Below are 20521 nucleotides of genomic sequence, written 5' to 3'. Positions count from 1 at the left end.
TGAACCCATGACGGGCATGTTGTTAAGTCGTACGAGTAGACGATCGCACCACGAGACCGGCTGAAAGATATTATTATCGAGTTGATATTATCACATTTGAATTAGTGACGGAAATGTGTGTTTTTGAGTAGCTTTTTTGAGTCATTTTTTCATGTTTCACCAACGGTAACAGATCATTTCAATATCTGTACAAAATGGCACGCAAAATACAAACATTCACACCTTTCCCACCTTTTGCATACCAAAGCTATAGTCTAGCGCATCTCTTTCATCTGGTATCCGCTTCAGAAAGCGTCAAGTTGCCATCCGGTTAGGGTAAGCAGAGATCATCCACCTTCAACCGAACCGCAGTGACAGATGAAAGTGAAGCGATTTCCGATGCCAAACGACACGTCTCGCAGCGGGATGATCTCGAACCAATGGCAATGAAAATGGTACAGCAAACCGCCAACGCTGAATAATGTATGCAAGGTCTTGCCCATCCCCGTACCGCACACGCGTATACTTTCTACAGCTTTGAGTCGTTTGTAGTTGAGTAAAGCTGTTTTTTTTCGCACCGCACTTTTACCCGAAATTGAAACCAGGTCTACCAGGGAAGGCCGTGAACCTACCAGATGTGCTTCGGTTGCGTGAGTTGCGTTCTGGTTTCAATTCCGATTGCGGTGGTTTATCTTACCGGGCGAACCGAGACAACCGGTGTATGGAGATTGAACTTTCTCAAACAGAAATGAAGCATAAATAACGAAAGATGTAGGTGCACGACGGTACAAAGAAATGGCAATGTCAGTTGTCGTCTTGAAAGTTGAGGTTTTGAGGTTTCAATTACTTGTCGATCATTCAAACGATCACACATAAGATGGATATGATCGATCGTTGTTTTCTATTCTTCTATCGTTCATGTGATTGTACACATTGTGGTTTTTATTTTATGCAACAAGTGATGGTCTATATCACGAACGCGCTTTACTTAAGCATCACAACAATTCTACTAACGCTCGAACGTTTCATAACCGATCGATAATGAAAAGGCGAACATGATAAGAGATTGGATCAACTAATAGTGTGCTTCAAATCAACAAAAAATCTGTTTAGTCCAGCTTCTAGTCATGAGCCCGCCCCTAGTCATGGGCCAACCGAGCGATAACAGGAAATGGTTAGATAAACCTGCACTGACAGATTAGAGAAAAATCGATCGATCAAAACCGGTCAGCCGTCAATCAAAATTGGCCACTCTTGTTCCATTCGGCCGAACAAGGGAAAAGGTAAAAATAAATTGCCGATAGAAAGAGATCGAAATTGGCATCGAAAATTGACCGATGGAAAGCAGGATGTCGATAGAGGGCAGCGCCAAATTTCGCCCTGTGCCTGGGGCTCACATTTCGTGGGCAATCTCCTACACCGTCATCGCCTACTGTTGTAGGGCGATGCTGCAGCAATCAACGCTAATTCCTTTGCCGTTCACCTTGTGGTTTATCAGACGTTGAAATGCACAAGTCGAAGTTCATTGATCCATTAGATGGCGAATGGAGGGAAAAAGAAATGTTTGCGTCGCCCGACTTTCGAAGATCACTTCGTAGTTTTAATGGAAAGACCTCTTACTAACATCTGAATCAAAAGTAAGCTTTTTCAATCATTGTGGAGGAGGGTTTGAAACTAAATGTTTATTGTGCTGGTAAATCATATTTCGGGTGATTTAAGTCGGCGATAAATCATTAAATAAATCTTGAACATCGCACGCATAAGTTTAACTATTTTGAAATTATTTTATTTGATTCTAAGGAGAAGATTCTAGATTATTCTAGTTCACCTTGAAGGACGCTTTTGTCATTCCATGTGAGATTTACAAATCCATATGAGATTTACTTACGCAAGGAATAGTATACTCAACTGTTTAGAGTAACTCCATTTGCAAACCAACCTCAACCACATTCATGGAACAAAATATCATCAAAACATGTATCACAACAAGCGTCTTAAAATGAACAAACAAATCGGAACTCGTGCCAAGTGTTTTGCAACCACCGGCACTTGTGTTGTATCAAATCCCTCATCAGGGATGTGGAGCCACCGTTGTTCTCATGCGTCACACGAGTTTTTCGAATTCTTCTCCCTGAACATTATTTACTAAGTCTTGAATTGCGTCTTGCCATTTCTCTAGTATTTTCTAGAATCTGGTTGGTCTATGGTTGTTTGTTTGCTTTTCAGCCTCAGTTTGAAATTTTGTTTGGCAATCTAGCAAGCAACCAGACACAGAGGAGATCATCTTCTGGATAGCGTCCCAGTAATTCTGCTATAAAAACGGTATGAGTGTGGTTCTAAAATTAAGTTCGGATCTAGCTACAATCACAGCTACATTCAATCAACATGAAGATAACGCTCTTCTTCGTTCTGCTCGCCATCCTGGCGATGATGAGTTTGGCTGAAGCACAACGCTCTGGTATCAAAAGACCAATTAAACGGCCGCCTGTTGTTAGACCAACTCCTCCAAAACCACAACGACCCCCACCGCGCCCAGAAGGACCAGCCCGTCCGCAAGGACCACCCCAACCGCAACGACCCCCAGCGCGACCACAAGGAGCATCGCAACCGCAACGACCCCCACCGAGACCGAAAGAATCCCTACAACGACCCCCGCGCGGAGGATCCCAAACGGTAGGAGGAGGCCGACCACCATTACGTCCAGTACGTCCTATCCGGGGATAATACGATGGCTAGAATCTGAAACAGTCTGTTACACTTTGTTATCAGTGGCATTGATGTCGAGACTTTCGTTGGATTGTATTGATTTCTAAGATAAAATAAATTAAGCTCATCAAAAGTGCAGAACTTTTGAAAAAATATATTGACGAGAAAAACTTGATTGTGTTGAATGTTTCAACAATTACGTCTCAATAGTACACTTATGCTGCAAACCCTGGAGATGCATCGAATCCGATTCGGTGCTAACTGCTTTCTTCCTTATCCTGTTGTCTCCTGGCATAGTTACTTGTAGTGTTGGTCTCGGGCAAAATGGTTTGAAACCGCTTATGGTCTTGTGCCTTCGTCTCGTCAATCCGTTATATCGATATGATCCTTCATGGGGGTTCCCATCTTGCCTCCTTAACTTGCGTTTACCACGCTTCCTCTGTGCTTGTGGCTGGTCTGCTAGGACTTTACCAATGGCACATGGTTACCTGTCAAACATGGTAATTCATCTGACTGGTTTATCTCCATAGGGCATAGAGTGCCATACGTTTTTCCTTGACGGTTGTCGTACACGATAGATTCTAGAGCACTCCCTTACAAGCCCACTGGAGTCTAACAAATTTTCACAATTGAGTAATCGTTGTACAGTTTGTTGACAATCGTCGTTGTTATGGTTCTTCCATTGTCTTCGAACAACCTAGTTAAAAAAAATCGTTGTATAAAAGCGTTTTAAGTGTTTTTCTTTTTACGGTTTGCTTGATTATAATCAAAACGGTAATTTCAAACCCAATGCGAAAAGTTTCCATCGTTGCGGCATGAAATATTTCATCAGATGGAAATATTTCACCATTTTCCAAAAATCAAGCCTCTTATCGATTTTCGTAGTGTTTTAGTTATTTGTAAACACCATCTCAAGAATATCAACACATTTTTTGTAAAAAGCTTCCAGTTTAACGGATGAACTAAATAATCATTGTCTTTTCAAATCCACTCCCACCGTGCTCCATTTTTTGCGGATTTCACAACACGGTGTCATTAGCGCGTGTCCGCTCAACCCTTCCCACCGTGGGGTGGAAAACAAAATCGAAAGAAAACACACTCGTCGTGAAACAGCCATCGAACGCACGCACACGGAAAGTCTTGAGCAAAATTGTAAATGAAATCTCTGCCGACCGTGCAGCGGGCCGTGCTGCTTCTCCGACCATCCCCCAAGGAAGTGTGAACATTTGTGCGGAAAGGTTAGTGTTGGCAAAAACAGAAAAACAACGCGGCGACCAAGACTTCGAATGCCCCTTGCCGAAGAAGAAAAAGCAAAGAAGACAGAGTGGCATTTTTGTTGGTGTGTCCCGTAGGTGACTGTCGCTGTCGTGTGGTTGTCGCCCGTTGCTTCTTCCCGTTGGGCTCGAGGTGTGTGTGTGTGTGTGCGTGTGTGCACAAATTATGTTTTTCCCATTTCAACGCGTGTCGCTCCAATAACACATCATCGTCTGCAGCAGCAGACCCAAATCTGTGCAAACGCCTTAATCGGGCCTTAATTGTGCTGTAAGAAGCTGATCGAATGGTAACATTGTGCCCGGTGCGATACGCCCCATCGAAAAGGGGTTTGGTGCGAGGGGTGGTTGAAGGAGCAAAGGGGGAAAGGGTGCAAAATTGCTGCCGTGCTTCTTTGTAGTGTTTTTTTTCTTGCTTTTTAGAGGCAAGCTGCTGGCTGCGGTGGTTGTGTTGGTCCACGGAAATGGCCTGGCACCGGAGCACATTCACACATTCACCCGCTTCCCGCAGGCAAAGCAGCCCACGGGCAGCATAATCATCGTCGCATAACTTTCTCCCTCCGGTATTTCACCGGAGACATTCTTCCATCGCTGGTGTGTGTGTGTGTGTGTGTGTGTGTGTGTGTGTAGTGGGACAAGGGTTGGGTTGGGGGGAGGCTGTGAAAATGTTCAAACGGATGTGCAGATTGCGTCGTTTGGAAAAGCACCCAATCCATCATTGGAGGAAGGAGAGAAGGAAAAAAAAAGTTGTGTTTTTGCCTCTCCCTCGCTCCCAGCCCGATAGAACCATTCAGCAAAAGAGCTCCAGCAGAAGCAGCAAAAACTCAAAGGCTCCTCCGATGAGGTGCTGTGTGTGCGTGTGTGGCTAGTGATGGCAATATAATACAAACACTACCAACACCGTCAAGAAAGTCGCGGGCAACAGCCGGCGACACCGCTCTAACGCACTAGATCGCAGCCGTCTGGTTCGATTTGTTGTGTTTCCGTTTCACTCACACCGCCCGCCTGTCTCCCTGTTTTGTCCCTTTCCACTCCCTGTAGAAATAAAGCGCACCCATAAGGGGTGGTGGAAAATCGAGGTAGAAGGTAGCGGAAGAACGGGGGTGATGAATTTTCCTCCCGAATACAGCACGCTGCGGTGTTGGTTTGTTGTTTTTCCGGTCAGGTAGAGGTGTGGGCGTTTTCGGTGGTGGCTCTAGCTGAAGGGAGGGATCAGGTGTACTTGTATGTGTGTGTGTCTTTATGTCTGTGTGTTGGTACATGTGTCTAATGCATGTCGCGCACAGTAGGAGCGAGTAAACAAATGCTACCAAAATAGTTGCAACATAAGTTTATGCTAGAGACATGCACATCGTCCCATAGAACACACACACACAATGATGTGCGAGAGCAAGCGGCGTGGAAAAATGACGCACATTTTCATCTAATTTTTTCTTTGTTTTCTTTTTTCTTGTTGTCTAGTCTTCACCCGAACGGAAATCATCTGTGTGTCGGAGCGAAACTCTGGCGGATGCATCTGTGGACCCCAACCCCGGTCCCCCATTTCCACTGTGCTGTGTTGTTGTTGTCTTCCCGTTGAGCTGAGTGGCAGAAGCAGAGCATCAAAAGGAAAGACAACATTTACGCACCCTCGCTACTCGCCTACTACAAGCGCTGCTCCTTCCTCGAACGGTGACGTTCGAGTATCGACACAGACAGACAGCCAGGCAGCCAGACACATACACACAGTGACCCGTCGGCGAAGAATGCAGTTTTATTACATTACCGTACCCGACGGTGACCGCCCCGGTTGGTCGTGATTAGAAACGAACGATCACGCGCGAACGCAAAAGAGCAAAAGAAACAACGCCGTGGCTTTACTTGGTGGGCGACCGGAAATCGGATGAAAGCAGTGTAGCAGTACCGCTAAGAAAAGTTTACATCCTTATACATTCGCCAGCAGACACAGACACAGAAAGAAGTGGTGCGTTGGGAGGGGACAAAACCGCGCAGCCGGGGGTTTGAGGGCAAAGGATGCACACGTGGTGTGCTGCGCTGGCCAGAGAGTGTGAAAGTGTGAGGGCACATGCCGATGTGATGTGGTGAGCGAGACTGGTGTGTGGTGCTGGTAGGGCGGTGCTGGTGTCGCGAAACTCTTGTTCTTCCACTTCTTTCCATCGTCCGTCGTGGCAGCCGCGCGCCGGTGCATTCTAGATAGCAGATTCTTTGTTGCACGGGGCATACCACCGTTGCATCCTTTGTGTGTGAAGCCGTGTGTGTGTGTGAGTGTGTTTGTACCAGCACAGGGAGGACCAGCTTTCTTGTCTTTTGTGTGTCGGCGAGTCAGTGGAAAAGAAAATCCGCAATTTCAGTTCACTTATTGTGCGCTGCTGGCGGTGGTCTTGTACAGTGCGCGTGGCCAAGAAGAAGACATCGGCCGTGTGGTGCCCTAAACTTATCGATAAAGCAAATCCACGCGCCAGTGTAGTGGGTGTGCAAAAAGCTCGCACGAATCGAGTTGGTGTGCGTTTTTATTGCGGATGTGCCAGCCAAACCGAGCAGCCGAAACGCTAAAAAGGTGACCCCCCGGGTGAGGACGCTCATCCGCGTGCTATATCGATTCTATGTGTGGTGCTATTCCGTGTAGTGGTTGCTCGAGTGTGCTAGTTTGATTGTTCCCAGGCGCCCTTCCTCTCTCCCGACCTTTATTCCTTCCACCACACCACAACCACGGTCAGGCTGGTTTACCCGGGCACGATGAATGCAGCGCCGGATTTCGGGACCGCAATCCGGCAGAACGGCTCGCCCAAGCACGACTTTCCGCTGCAGAACGGTCCGAACCATCATCCGGTCGAGTACCAGAATTACATCGGGGGCGGTGCTGGCGGTGGCGGTGGTGGTGGTATGCAAACCCAACAACCAAACCATCAACAGCAACAACAGCAGCAGCAGCAGGATCTGACCATCGATGGCATACCGAACAATTTCCCCCATCGGCGATCGCGCGCCTCGAGAACGTTCAAGAATCCGCCCCAGCCGCACATGTGCATCAAGGAGCGGACGCTGGACGGGAAGGAGGTGTTCATCAACGTGCTCAGCTGGACGCGTATCGCCAACCCGGACAATCCGGACGCACCGATACCACTGTACGGGGGCATGAAAGTGGGCAAGGTAAGCCTGTGGAAAGCGGAGTGGAAAGCGGGACGACGAGATATTTGTAAGCGTGTGTGTGTGTGTTTTGATTTATGAGCATCATTTCGGTGGAACAACGAAAACAACAACAAAAAAGGCACTTTCGCATTGGGATGGACAAAGAAGTGGAGAAATCAGTGCGCCAATGGGTAAGAGGGAATACCCCGGAAGGAAGCAGCGCGCACGACGTCACACGTGGGTTTTGTTGCCGGTTGGTGCAGTGGTCGGCACGCGCTGGGTGCAAGCGGAATAGTAGGGCTAGCTTTAATGTCGTTTTAAGTAAACTTTGGCAAGCAGTTTTTACTAGTTTAAGCTTCCTTCGCGGTTATTAGTAACATTTTGTATATTTTTGGCAAAGTTACCAGTATTTTCTTACTCGTAAGAAATGACCAATCAAGCTTGTTTTAAAAGTAATTTCGATGTATGGGTTATTCGGGTTATATTTAGTCCATAAAGGAGCATGTCTTAAGTTGAAGCAATTAAAGTCGTTGCCGCCAAATTGACATAGAATTGTTACATTTTCAATTCTATAAATGAAATTATTTACTACTTAATTTCAATCATAAGTAATCATGTCATAAGCATCAGCATCAAAAATCTGACTGAAACAAAGTCCATGTCAGCGTCACGTACTCAATTGTGATAATCAGAGGTGATACTCAAAACGATTGGTAATCAATGCATGCTTCGTGACATTTTTGCGATCAACGCTTGGTCAGTCACTATGTCATGACTTTTTTTTTACCGTGATCAGTTCTGCAAAATGTCACTGACATAGTCATGAACAGTGTTGCGAACGGTGATAGTCGTCGACATCAAATTTTACAAAATGATACTTTTTGAAGCATCGCATTCTAGATCCACGCATTCATTCGACAATCACGGAAAAAAATATCATTTGACACGATGATATTTTTCTGCTACAATCATTTGACTTTTTGATTTTGCCGTACCTCAAGTGAACTAGATCTTCATCGAAAATGGGTCCTTTTTCGTGTTTTCGCGTGAATTTCTATACTCCTGTAAGAGAACACCATTTTCCGGGTTGACTGAGTGAAAATATCAAGTGGTCTAATGGCTAAGTATCGATAAATGCACGATAGAGCAGTTCTGGCGTCTCATGAAAAATGTCAAATGACATTCATTCTACAGTTTTTGCAATCATGTCATCGAAAAACCATTGATTGTTATTGCACAAATGATTGTCGCTTTTGGAAAGTCGTGTCATGGTAACCATGAATATCATGATCAAAAAATGATTTTGACACCCGCTTACTGCGAATATCATAAAAAAATGTCGACAATTAACAACACTGGTCATGAAACAAAAGAATGTCAGCGTCATAGAGCTATTGAACTTCTAGTAACATGTTTTTAGTTAAATATGGATAGTAATTCTTAAACTAGAAGCCTTCCCATGGCGAATGGACCAGCTTGCAGTAATAATAACAGGCTGCTCTTATGAAACATGAGCATTTCTTATATTTTCTACCAATATTAAATGCAGTGTGGGATAAATTGAATTTGAAAGCTTGACATTTCACGCTGCAATTGGGTGTAATATGTAATTCATAATCGGTTAAACTCAGCACTATATTCAAACGTTAACAAACTTACCAACCCCTGACCTAGACAATAAACGAACGCGCCCAGTTAGGTTATGCGACCGACGCTGGTCCTCTTCGACAGGGGAAGAGCATCTTGCAACAAAGATCTTCTTTGTCGTTGGCTGCGCTAAGATGCTGTAAGTAAAAGCGTATCGAGCTGTACTAATGATAAATTTCGATTATTTTTTTCTTACCAAACACCACACCCTACAGTGCGTGAGTGAGTAAAAGGTAATTTCGCACCGAACGCTTAGTTACATAAAGCGTGGCTGGTACATCAAGTTAATTATGAAATGCAATGGTGAATAAAAAAAAACAGACGCAAAACGCCACCACCAGAAACAGCGAGTGGAAAAGTTTAATCGAACGTAGATAGTTTATTTCGTGTGCTGTTTCGCAGGAAGTTTTGCGCCTCAACAACAACGGCACGTCGATATAAAACTTTCTCGAGCCACCATTTAGCATGGACACGGATGAATTAGAGAGTAGGACGCATCGCATTAAGACGCGAACACCGCTCACACCGGACACGAATCGCGAAGAGGAGGAGTAGGAGGAGGAGAAGGAAAGGTGTTGAATCGAAATTTATTTACTGCTGCTGATTGAAGCTTCCGCGTTTTTTTTTTCTCTTCTTTCTCTAAACATTCTAATTACTCTTGATGGTTGGCAAAAAATGGGCTTTATTATGATATTTTAATTAAAAGTGGCTGTTAGCAACATAAAAAATCGACCTATGATACATATATTTACATATTCAGTATAGATTCATTGGTTGATTCCGGGAATTCTGCTTGTTTTATTTAAATCTTTCACTTTTTGTTAAGCTTTGCATAATGCATTGTAATTACCTTTTCTGATTTCTAAATAACATAATTGAATGTTTTGTGTAATTTGTAAATTAGTTTACAAACAAAGAAATTAACACCCACTGTAGGGCGCCACCATGATAATCCCCCTCTGTGCGTCATTGTATCCGTCAATTCCGTTCGAAGCCAAGCGAACGAACCGAAGAAAATCATACACGCGCGACCGTTCGGTGGTCGAAAAAGTAAGCCGTACTGGAACTGATTAGAGTCTTCTTTCTTCCACTGAGTGGGTGCCAAATTGTATCTTTGTAATTATGCTTGTGAGGAAATGAAGAGAAAAAAAGAGACCCCCACCACGTCGCAAAAGAGCGCAACAATTGGTCATGCAAAGGTGACCACCAGGCCAAACCGGCGGTGAGGTGTGGAAGTAGCCAACTGAAAATTGAAGAAACGGCCGTTCGCTGCCGGAAAGGAAGTAAAGTGCGTGTGTTTGTGTGTGCAGTATGGAGAAATGAGGAAAATGAAATGAAAATGACACACAATCTGGAAGTAAACCGCGGGGAGGTAGGTTGAACAGAGGACAGCCGACCGAGTTGGATGTTTTATTAGAGACAAAAGAAGCAGCAAGACACTTTGGCGAGTAAAATGAAGAAGCGAGAGCACTCTCCACGGTAGGGAAAACAGATCGAGGTAGATAAAAGTGAAATTTAATGCTGTGTAAAGTTATGATGCTTATGCTTTGGTAGATTTTTCTTTGGAGGGTGGAACAGCAAGAGAGGGAGCAACCGCAACGTTGTTGAAAGCTCGAGGTGTACTGACCGACCGGTGTGCTGTGCGCTGTCTGCTTTCGGGCCATGCCGCAAGGGACATCATGTTGCCTTTCCCGTTCCCCGAGGGAAAGAAATGAACCAAAAAAAAAAAAAAAAAAAACACTGATCGGCACTTTTGTTGTTGCGCTCGTACGCTGAAAGTGTGCCGCTCTTGTGGCTTTCTTCTTACTCGGCACTTATTTTTCTTCTTTTTTGTGCTTTAATTCGCAGATTCCACCCGGCAGCCCGAAAGCGCCACCGCTCGTCTACGCCGTAATGGCCAGCCCGGAGGTACTGAAGAAGGCTGGTCGTAAATGCCCCGACACACCGGTAAATATACATATCGCATAAAGCAAACAGCACGCCGCTGCCGGCTTTTATGTGCAACGACGACGACGCCACCGAGACTCATTGTGGTTTGGTACATCTCTTCCCTGCTTTTTGTTTATTTTAGGAACGAATGAATCTGGTCGATTTGATGTGCGAGTTTGTGGAAGCCATGAATCCTTCTTTACATCTGTCGAGGTGAGTAGTGGAGCACCACCAGCCACGTGCCTTGCAGCTTGGGAATGTAGTGTGGGATGGGGAGAAGGATGGTGGGAGTAATGTATGAGCAGTCATCTTTTTATGGCTGCACTTCTGGAGCGGAATGTTTCGAGAACCTTTTGCGCTTTTAGTTGTGAAGGAGCAGGAAGCTTTCCATTGGTTAGAGAATCGAGTGGTTCCTCCAGTGGACCACATTTTGTTGATATTTTTTCTGTAACGAAAACGGTTGCTTTAATTGTTGGGGTTAAAGAATTTGGGGTACATCTAGTCTTTTTCTATTTACTGTACAGTTTGTATACAAATTGTACAAAGTTTACTTGATTTCTACAATAAGTTATGCAGCAGACACCTAGAAGTAATCAGCATTGTGACCGAGACATAGTTCAGTTAGATTTTTATTAAAATTCGGTTTCAGAACCAATATACAGTCGCTGCCGCCAAATTTTGGCTGTAAAGCTCTCGTTAAAGCCCCAGTGAAATTGAACGTGAAATTTGGGGGGTTTCTACTACATTTCAATAATTTTTTATCAGAATATGGTTCGTCGTACACCAAAAGAAAGTATATTCAATTCCCCAACTATCTTGATTATAAAAAAAAATATTTAATTAATCAATTAAATGCATTTACTTGTGCTTCCTCGCTTTATTCACGGCGAAAAAACAACCGGTCCACGGGGAATCGCAAGGAAATGTATTTAATTCATTATTTTAATACGTTTTGCGTACTAAATAGTTGGGGAATAGAATATCCTTACTGTTGGTGTGCGATAACTCATATTCTGATAAATATGCATTAAAATAAAGCAAAAAAACTTTCAAATTTTCACGTTTACTTTCACGCGCATCACTTAACAAAGCGACCTTAACGCACCAATTTTTAGCAGAGTACATACATTTTAGACCGAGTGCAGCAATTTTTGCCTGTAAAGCATCAATTATTGACTTTAACGCAAATATTTTTGTCTGTAAGTCAACATTTTTTCATTCTTTTAGGAATGTGGGATGATAAATTTAAAAGATATTTGAGCTAATTTATGACAACTGTAATTTTACTTCACAAAAACACAATTAAAACCGTGTGATTGAATTGTTTTTCGTGTTTCGGGTAGTTTATACCCGGAAATACATGCCAACGTATTCCACTCCATTAAAGTTTCAAAATTGGAATAAAATGGTTCAAATTCAAATTCTATCAATGATATTATTAATTCATTTAATTCCTTCCAAATTAAATAATTTTGGAGTATACAGTTTCAGACATTAGGTTAAATTTTGTAAGCAAAACAATTGACTCACAGTCAAAAATTGATGCCTTAGAGACAATAATTGAAACGCACTGTCAAAAATGTATGTCTAAGAGGCAATAATAGTGACACGTTGTAAAAAATTGGCGCCTTAAAGATAAAAATAGGTGGGTTAGAGCCAAAAATGTAGAGGCAACGTCTGTAAGTTAACGATCGGTTCCGGGACCTGTACAGATATGCGACTGTTTCCTGAGGTAGGGGTATATTCGTGATCAATTACATGATCGCTTTTGCTTTGGAATCATTTCCAGGACCGGTATAGATTCGATATCAGTTCCATCGCCCTGCAATTTCCATGCTAAATGATTGTTTAAAAGCATGCAAATTGTCAACAAAATTTGCCATTTTTATTCAAATTACTTATAATAATCTGCATCCAATAATGAATTCTTTTCAATTTAATTCCCATTTTAGAAAACCTGAAATACTCAAGGACCGCGACCTGTCCGGCGAGCTGAAAGACGTGTGGAGTGCGGTGCAGGCGTGCCGCGATAAGGGCCGCTCGGACAACGGGCCGCCCGAGAATCTAGTCGTGTACACCGAGTTCGGCCCGGACAGTGCACCCAGCTACGAGCAGACGATACAGCAACATCACCACCAGCAGCAGCATCAGCAGCAGCTACAATATCAGCAACAGTACGATCAGCTTCCAAACACACCCGACCAGCAAGGCCGTTTTCCATTATCAGCTGGCCAGCAGCAGCAACAGCAGCAGCATCATTACCCTTATCATCATCAACAACAACAACAACAAAGTGCAATTACTCACAACAACCACAGCAACTCCTCCATACTGACCAGTATTGAACCGATCTCAACGCTCTCCGCTACGGACGGTGCTAACGGAACCGATGGCTCGCCTCAGAACGGATCCAGCTGCTACGCCATGCTGGACGAGTTTCTCTCGAAGGAAGCGGAAAGCCTGCGACTGTCGGCGAGCAACGGTAGCAACGGAACGACACTGCCTAACGCGGACGGTAACGCGAACTCCACACTGACCTCGTCTTCTTCTTCTTCATCTACTCCAACCGTGCCACAAACGTCACCGACGAATCCCCCGACGTCGGCCGCAGCAGCAGCAGCCAGCGCAACGCCCGCACCGGTGCCTGCAAAAGAATCGTCGAAAAGCTCCTCGGGGCACACCTTTTTTCCTATGTTTCGCTCGTCGAAAAGCAGCTCTAGCAGCAGCAGCAGCAGCAGCACTACTACTAACAGCAATAGTAGCAGTGGTGCTAACAACAACACTGCCAACAACGCACAGCTAAGCGCCGGCAGTCAGGCAGGCGAGAAACCGACGGTAAATGGTGGTAGCGAACCGGCCGCTCCCGCGTCTTCCGCCCCGACCAGTGACAGTGCACAGGGTGCGCCCGAACCGCCCACCCCGAAGGCGGCCAAAACGAGCAGCAAAAAGAGTGGGCTTAACTTTTTCCGCCGCAACAAATCGTCGACGGCAGCGGCGGCGTCGGACACCGCCTCCAGCAAGAAGGACCCGTCCACCACACCAACCAAACAACCTCCCGCCCCGGTGGTGGTGGCCAGTGTGCTACCGGCTGGGCTTTCTTCCGCTACCTCCGCACCGGCCACGCCGGCAGCTACCGGGGCCGCGTCGACCGGCCCAACCGAGGCCAAGCTGCAGGACAACATGCCGGATGCTTTGCCGTCGCACGGTTTAGCTAACCATCGTACCCATCAGCACAGTGGCGCGTACCATCTGGACGGTGGTAGCAATAATGGCAGCAATGGTGGAGGCGGCGATGGTGAAATGCACGAAACCGCCAGTGCGGCCACGATCGCGGCAAAGTAAGGACGGCTGGGGACATCGTACGCATGAGTGCGAGGGACAGACCCTGTGGCATGTGATATTTTCGGCTGGGCAGGACCCTTCCTTCCCCCCTTCCCTCTCCTTCTTCGGACGGTGGGCAAGAGAAAAACGATGAGTGTGGATTGATGGTTATTGACGATTTAAGTATTATTCGATTCGATTCACACATCATCCGCACATTCAGCTGTGTAATTTGGATACAGGGGGCCGTTTGTGGGTGTGTGTGTGGTGAGGTGCATAGGTGTGTGTATGTGTGTGTATGTGGGAATGTTTGTGGTATGTAAATAGCAGTCGCAGGAAGGGGAAAACGATAAAAAAATAGCGAAAAGTGTGCAAGTATATCGCTGCAGCAGCATTTCAGTCATCATCTTCACCGTCATAGAAGAATGCGTGCGTGTTACAATTGTTAACGCAACGGGCAGCATTTGCGCCCAAGTTTGGTACCATGATCATGCAGTAAAGCTCCTCTTCCCCACTGCAGAGTAGTGTGTATTAGCTTCATCCAAATTCATCGCCATCAATCATGCCGATGCACGGAGAAGCTTCAAGCCCCCTCCTCAAACGCTACTGCCATCTGAACTCTCATTCTCCACCCCCTTTGGCTAAAAGGGATGGGAACCAGTAGACTTATCAACAATCGATTTTAAACGCACGGCAGGAATAGGAAACGAAACTTTTGTACCAGCGGGTTACGACCCACAGCGTCGTAAGCTACCTTTCGCAGTGCTTTTGCTGTAGGGATGCTTAGACAAATGACGCTAGTGTATGTGTGTGTGTGTCTCTTTTTTGCATGAAACACAATACCACATATTCATTGGTGGGCAAGCAAAGAGAGAAAGAGATATAAAAAACGTATTAATGCTCGCTCGCATGTAGAGCGGAAAGCAGCTAGCAGTATTGCTTTTAAACCATTGGCTTCCCGTAGTCAGGCAGTAGTCCCGAAATCCGCATGGTGCGGTAGCATAAATAAGCGCACACTATTGTGTGAACATTAGTATGAAATTCAAACGCGCGGTTGTATGGCGGCTACCACAACACGGTGCTTGTTGAGAGATTGTGGTTCTGCAGCAGTGGAGAGATACGATAGTCAGCAGAAGCATAACACGCTGATGAGCGGCTGTTAATGTGCATAGTAGTGTTGTCAATTTTGCGGAAGAGAAAGGTAATGTAGGTATGCGGAAATGGAAAAAAAGTGTTAAAAAGGACAAGAAAGGGAAGATGGCGATGCTGCAGAAGGCGAACAGTAGCGAGGACCTCAGGCTGGTGTGTAAATGCGTGTTACAAAGTACATTGCTAATATCGATCGATCGTTCTCGTTTTGGGCACTGAAAGGATGGAGGGGAAAAAGAAAGAGGATAGAGCCATTTTACGACGGTGCACATTTTCTACTTCTTATTCCATCGTTCGGGCTATCTCATACACAAACGGGACCGGACAGAAGGCTATCTTTTCTATTGCGTACGGTATACCTTACATATACTATATGGTAACATTTTGTGAAAAGATACTCTCTTTAAGCTACTTAAAACACCTCACAGACATAGACACTTACACACATACACACATATACAGATGCAAAGAGATCGAACCAACGTGTGAGGCGTACGCCGCTTAGGGCGCGCAACGACATGCTGCCATTTTTTGTTGTTGTTGCTTTAGTCAAAACAGCTAAGGACACAGTTTGCTCGGTTCAACAAAATTTGGGTTTGACTTTGGGTTACTACGAGACTGCGGAACGGAACGGTGCTCTCTCACTCTCTTGTATTAGTAGTTAGAGCTAGGTAGGAAGTAGCGCTGCATGCAGTACAGTTAGGCAAAGGAAGGTTCGAACACTTCTAGTGCGAAGTAGGGAAAATATATCCATCGGGGCTAGTCTACGTACCGTTTGCACGGAGGACCATCGTTAGGCGTTTGCATTGATCCCGTAGCGTATTGACAGGTTAGTCGAATACAAGGCAAGGTTAGTTTAGCAGAGAACGGCAATTAAATGCATCGCATGCAGATGGGACAGTAAAACATAAGCGAAAAGTATTCCGCATCTTTGATCGTACTGATTTTTAAACATAAAAAACAATTTTAGCAAACTCTGCCGAACCTGGCGCGCGTAACCGGCCGAACGTGATCTTATATATGCTTAGTTTGTGCGTTTTTTTATACTTACATATACGTGTACATGGCAACAGTTTCCGGACTGATTCGGTTTAGTGATTTAAGCGAGCGGAATAATTTACAAAACGCTAGGGTAGCCAACAAACACACATCCAACAACACAAACACACTCACACATACACAATCTATTTGTTCCTTCTTCGTACTTGTTAGCCGTAGAGAGTAGTGCGATAATCTTTATAACCCACGGAGATGTATGCTTGTCCCCTGCAAGGCTCCACAATGAAAGACGTGAACCGAGATCTCAAACCGATTCGATGACCTTTTTGAGGGTAGCGATCGAAGACGATCGAATTTAGTTTTGCTCTCTCTTTCTCTCGACTTCTTATTCTGTTTTGGGAGGAATCTTGAACAGGCGAGGGAAAAGAACGTTACACGATGCCCTCTACATTGGCAAATTCATTATTGTGAATAGGCTCATTCATTCCTCACTTACTATTTCTATCCCGGCTGGGTTTAATGGGAACAGTTAGCAAAATGGATCGTTGGCAAGCGTACTGACATAGTATCGTCAGTTTAGTACAGATTAGGGTAGCATTATTTTCCTTCCTCTCTCTCTCTCTCTATCTCATGCTCGGTGAGAACGACAGAACAGTTGAAGCTAACGGCAGGTGATAAGGTGATCGAGCAGAGTGTGCCCTGTGAGCAGAGAGGCGCAAAAAGTATTTATTTAATTTGCCGGCTATAGCACAGCGATAGCAAAGAAGAACGGTGCGTGTGAGAGTGTGTTGTGTGCGTCGTGAGTGGAATTTTCTTTCGCATAATGCAGTGTAGTGTTTTTTTTTTTTAAATCATAATTGTTTAGATATATTTCAGCGCGCAATATCAAAACCGCGCCCTTAGCTAATGTGCACAAGTTGCGTTTCCAAAATGGAGGAGGAGGAAGAAACGCCAATCCCTTCTTCGGATATGTCACGTGTTTGCTCTCTTTCGTTTTGGCACACGCCTCCCCCTCCCGAGCCCAGTATATATGGAGTAATTAATTTTGCAGAAAAAGAAGCAAGAAAGCCCGCACCCAGCATACACTGAAAAATTGTGCAGTTTATCAAAATATCGTTCAAGGTGTGCGTGTGGGTTTGTGTATGTATGTATGTAACTCGCGCACTCAGTATGTTTTTTGTGTCTAGTTTTTTCGTATGATCATCAAATCTGTCCTACTAGGGCGTTTAAATTATAAAAAGAAGGAAAAGCAAAACAACAGCAACAAAAAACAAAAAAAAACATCCACTGTCAAGTATTCACGCTGAGAAGCAGCTTGTATTTTTCATGCCTTGTTCCTGATTTTTGCAAGAAGAATCCGAAAATTCAGCCTGAAAACGAGAAGGGCAAAACGCTGATCGCATCGCGGAAGCCGGAAACACGCTTCATCCCGTTTTTGATCACATCCACAAGAAAGTCGACCGGGTCGATGTCTGGCTTGTCGTTCGGGTTGTCGTCTTTTTCCACGTCCGGCTTTTCGGCGGCTTCTTCCGAGTCGGAAGCTTCGGTAGTCGGCTGCTCCTTCTCTGCTGCTGTACTAGCTTCTTCGCAACACACGACGGAAAGCAGGCACACCAGTAGCGCGATTGTAAGGAACTTCATTTTAAAACAGGTATGTAATAACTTGATCTGACTTGATCTGTAACAACTAATGTTTGGGTTCGATCTGGGAAGGGTTCGTTTTATAGAGCTAGTTGAGAGTCGTTGATTGTTGCGATATGGCGAGACAAGTGCCAATAGCGCATCTGTGCATATAGACACGATGTCGGTTGTCATTCCTTTAGATCAAAGTTGATTTAAATCTTGCGTTATAAAGATTACGCGCTAAACGGTGTGGCAACCAGCAACCGTATCATTAGTTAACTGCAAGCGTAGTTCAGACATCAACGCGCAGAATGTGGACAGAAAGGAATAAGTGCACACGAACGGGTTCATTATAACAGTAGTTTTCTCTATCTCCATCTATTCAGAACTTTACTGTGTTCTGAACTAGAAGATTTATCTATTCAAATCCAGTGCTTTACAAACTGAAAGTATAGGCTATTCGGCCAAAGTGTTAGAGATTAGGAACAGTTCTTTTGAAGGTAGGAGCTGCTCAGTTCAATTTTCTACATGACAACGTCACCTTGATCATTAATCTTCTTATAATGGGTATCTTCGTAGTACAATTTCATGCAAGACCTGTTCATTCTTGTACTCAACTGTTTGGTTTGGGAGATTGTGAAGACAATTTTTGAAACCTTCTAAAAAAGGTGGTAGGTAAGATATGAAGAATTGATGGAAATAACGGGAATAATTTATTTTCATTCCATCTATACCAGTTTTTGGCTGGTTCATGATTTTTGATACAAAAAACAGCAAAAAAACATGGAGAACGTTCGGTTACATATAATCTCTCTTATTTTCTGTTCCTTTTGAATGGGTTCCTTGATGGACATCTGCATCAACTCATTAGGGCATCAGGAATCACATGGCCACATCAGCCATGTATTTAAACATCCAAGATATCATGGCTAGCGGCATCTCTGCTAGAATAATACTTTCCTCGTAGATATCAGTATGTGATACATGGGTAGAGTAGAGTATGGGTTAGAGGGTCTAAGAAGCTCGAATGCTTCTCTAGATGTCCATGAAGCTATCGCTGCGTAAAACGTTGTCCAGAGAAACAATCGTGTCTAGCAGAACTTCTCTACCTGATTACGTTCATCATCCTCTATAAGTCCATGGTTTTCAAATAAAATAACAAACAGATGCTTTCGTCGTTAAGGGAAAATCGATATGAATGTCGCAAGGTTAGTTGACATTGTTCAGGTTTTTTTGTGCAGAAATTCTACTGATATCTGTATTTCCTCTTATAGAATACACTCTGACAACTCCAAAGCAAGTTGTATGATAAAGTACATTATGTCACAACTATGGATAATTACTTCTTGCTAGAGATCATGTAGATAAACTTATGTATAAGACAAAATGTGATATTTACACTCTAATAACACTAGAAAAAGTTATTTTTTGCATTTTGAAGATAGATTTATTTAAAGATAGTTTTGAATTAAGAATTCATCCATCGCTGCTTCGACCCAATTATTGTCACTTTTTCACTCGCAAAAAATCAAACGTCCGGCGGGACAACTCTGTCCCAAAGCGTGTCCCCGTGTTCCAAAACTGTCCAAACAGTCTGGTGGCCCCAGTAGCCAACCGGCCAATGTCAGCCATCGGAGAGTAAGTGCTGCCGACATTACCAGGTGCCTCAGTCGCTTGTGGAGCAGCACTGACCTTCTTACCCACGATGGATAGCATCACAAGCAATGTGGTCATCAAGCGCAGCAAACACAGAACTCTGCCCATCTCTCTGGTGCGGTTTTTTTTTTTCTCCAAGGCTCGGTAACAAATTTACAACTTTTACCGGCGTCTGTCTAACTGCTGACGCTGATGGCACGCCGGTTAGGGTGCGTCTGTGAAGCGACTAATGAGAATCGAGCCACCGCCCTCACAACGTTCACCGTTACGCCATGAAAGGTGTAGGTGTATCGTCTGGCAATCGCTCTTGCACACCTGCAGATCACATTCCGTCTGAATAAATAATAAATTGACTGCAAATAGAAGTTTCTCCTACTGCGCTTCCTCTACACAAATGCACTTGAAAGAGCGCATAGAAACGAAACGGCAACGTGGTGCGTTACCACCTTACTACCGGTGTGTGTTTCCATTTGCATGGCTACTGGTGATTGCACTTCCCGTCCGGTTGACCGGTGTGTATCGAGTGCACACTTGGAGCATGGCAACACACCCATGGCAAAGCTCCCTGCTGCTGGTCAAGACGGCTCAAGAGAAAAGGGGGGTTTAAATTAACCGCACGTGCAAACAGTGCAATTGCATGTTCAAGACATGGAACAAAGCGTTTAGAAGCGCTCGAATGCAACGCAAAGTAACTCGCCGCTGAATAGTTTCTGAATAGGTGGGATATATGGATTCTGTGGGATTTATTGTACACAACACATTTCCAGCTGGAAACTAGAACGTTCCAATAGGAATGTTATTAGGAATGACATAAAAGTTATTTGTACAGTTGCATTCTTTGCTTATTTATTTCACTGTTGTTTTTTTCATTTATTTATGTATTTATTTCATTTTATTATACAAGAATTAATTTATTAATTGCTTACCTGTATGTATTCATTTATTTATTTACTTACTTCCAGAGTTTAATTTGCCACTTGGTACATTTTACTTTTTTATGAGATTGTTTGTGATACTTTCTAACGGCGTTTTAAGTATGAAATGATAAGCCACTGCGTCGCTTAGTGTGCAAAGTGTAACAGATGCACTGAGAATACTTACTTTTTATAGTT

At 44.3% G+C, this 20521-nt stretch overlaps 2 protein-coding genes across 7 annotated transcripts; one reads left to right on the top strand and one right to left on the bottom strand.

Moving 5' to 3' along the window:
- Positions 1–3768: 3768 nt before the first annotated feature.
- LOC121594683 (uncharacterized serine-rich protein C215.13) lies at positions 3769–15363 on the top strand. Of its 6 annotated transcripts, XM_041918253.1 has the most exons (6): positions 3769–3923; positions 5418–7106; positions 10581–10679; positions 10804–10874; positions 12614–13143; positions 13276–15363. In XM_041918253.1, the coding sequence occupies exons 2-6, from the start codon at positions 6693–6695 to the stop codon at positions 14001–14003; spliced, it is 1842 nt and encodes a 613-aa protein (XP_041774187.1). In that variant the 5' UTR covers positions 3769–3923; positions 5418–6692; the 3' UTR covers positions 14004–15363. The 6 variants fall into 6 exon arrangements, with proteins under 6 accessions (XP_041774187.1, XP_041774182.1, XP_041774183.1 ...); XM_041918248.1 differs by having other exon boundaries at positions 12614–15363; XM_041918249.1 differs by lacking the exon at positions 3769–3923 and adding an exon at positions 3936–4092 and having other exon boundaries at positions 12614–15363.
- Positions 15364–17350: 1987 nt separating this feature from the next.
- Positions 17351–17817, bottom strand: LOC121594685. The gene has a single exon (XM_041918259.1). It carries the CDS (start codon positions 17769–17771, stop codon positions 17496–17498), a length of 276 nt encoding a protein of 91 aa, XP_041774193.1. The 5' UTR covers positions 17772–17817; the 3' UTR covers positions 17351–17495.
- Positions 17818–20521: the final 2704 nt, after the last annotated feature.

This window comes from Anopheles merus, chromosome 2L (genome assembly GCF_017562075.2).
Source record: "Anopheles merus strain MAF chromosome 2L, AmerM5.1, whole genome shotgun sequence".
Classification (NCBI taxonomy): Eukaryota; Metazoa; Arthropoda; class Insecta; order Diptera; family Culicidae; genus Anopheles; species Anopheles merus.
This window is presented reverse-complemented; position numbering and strand designations above follow the sequence as displayed.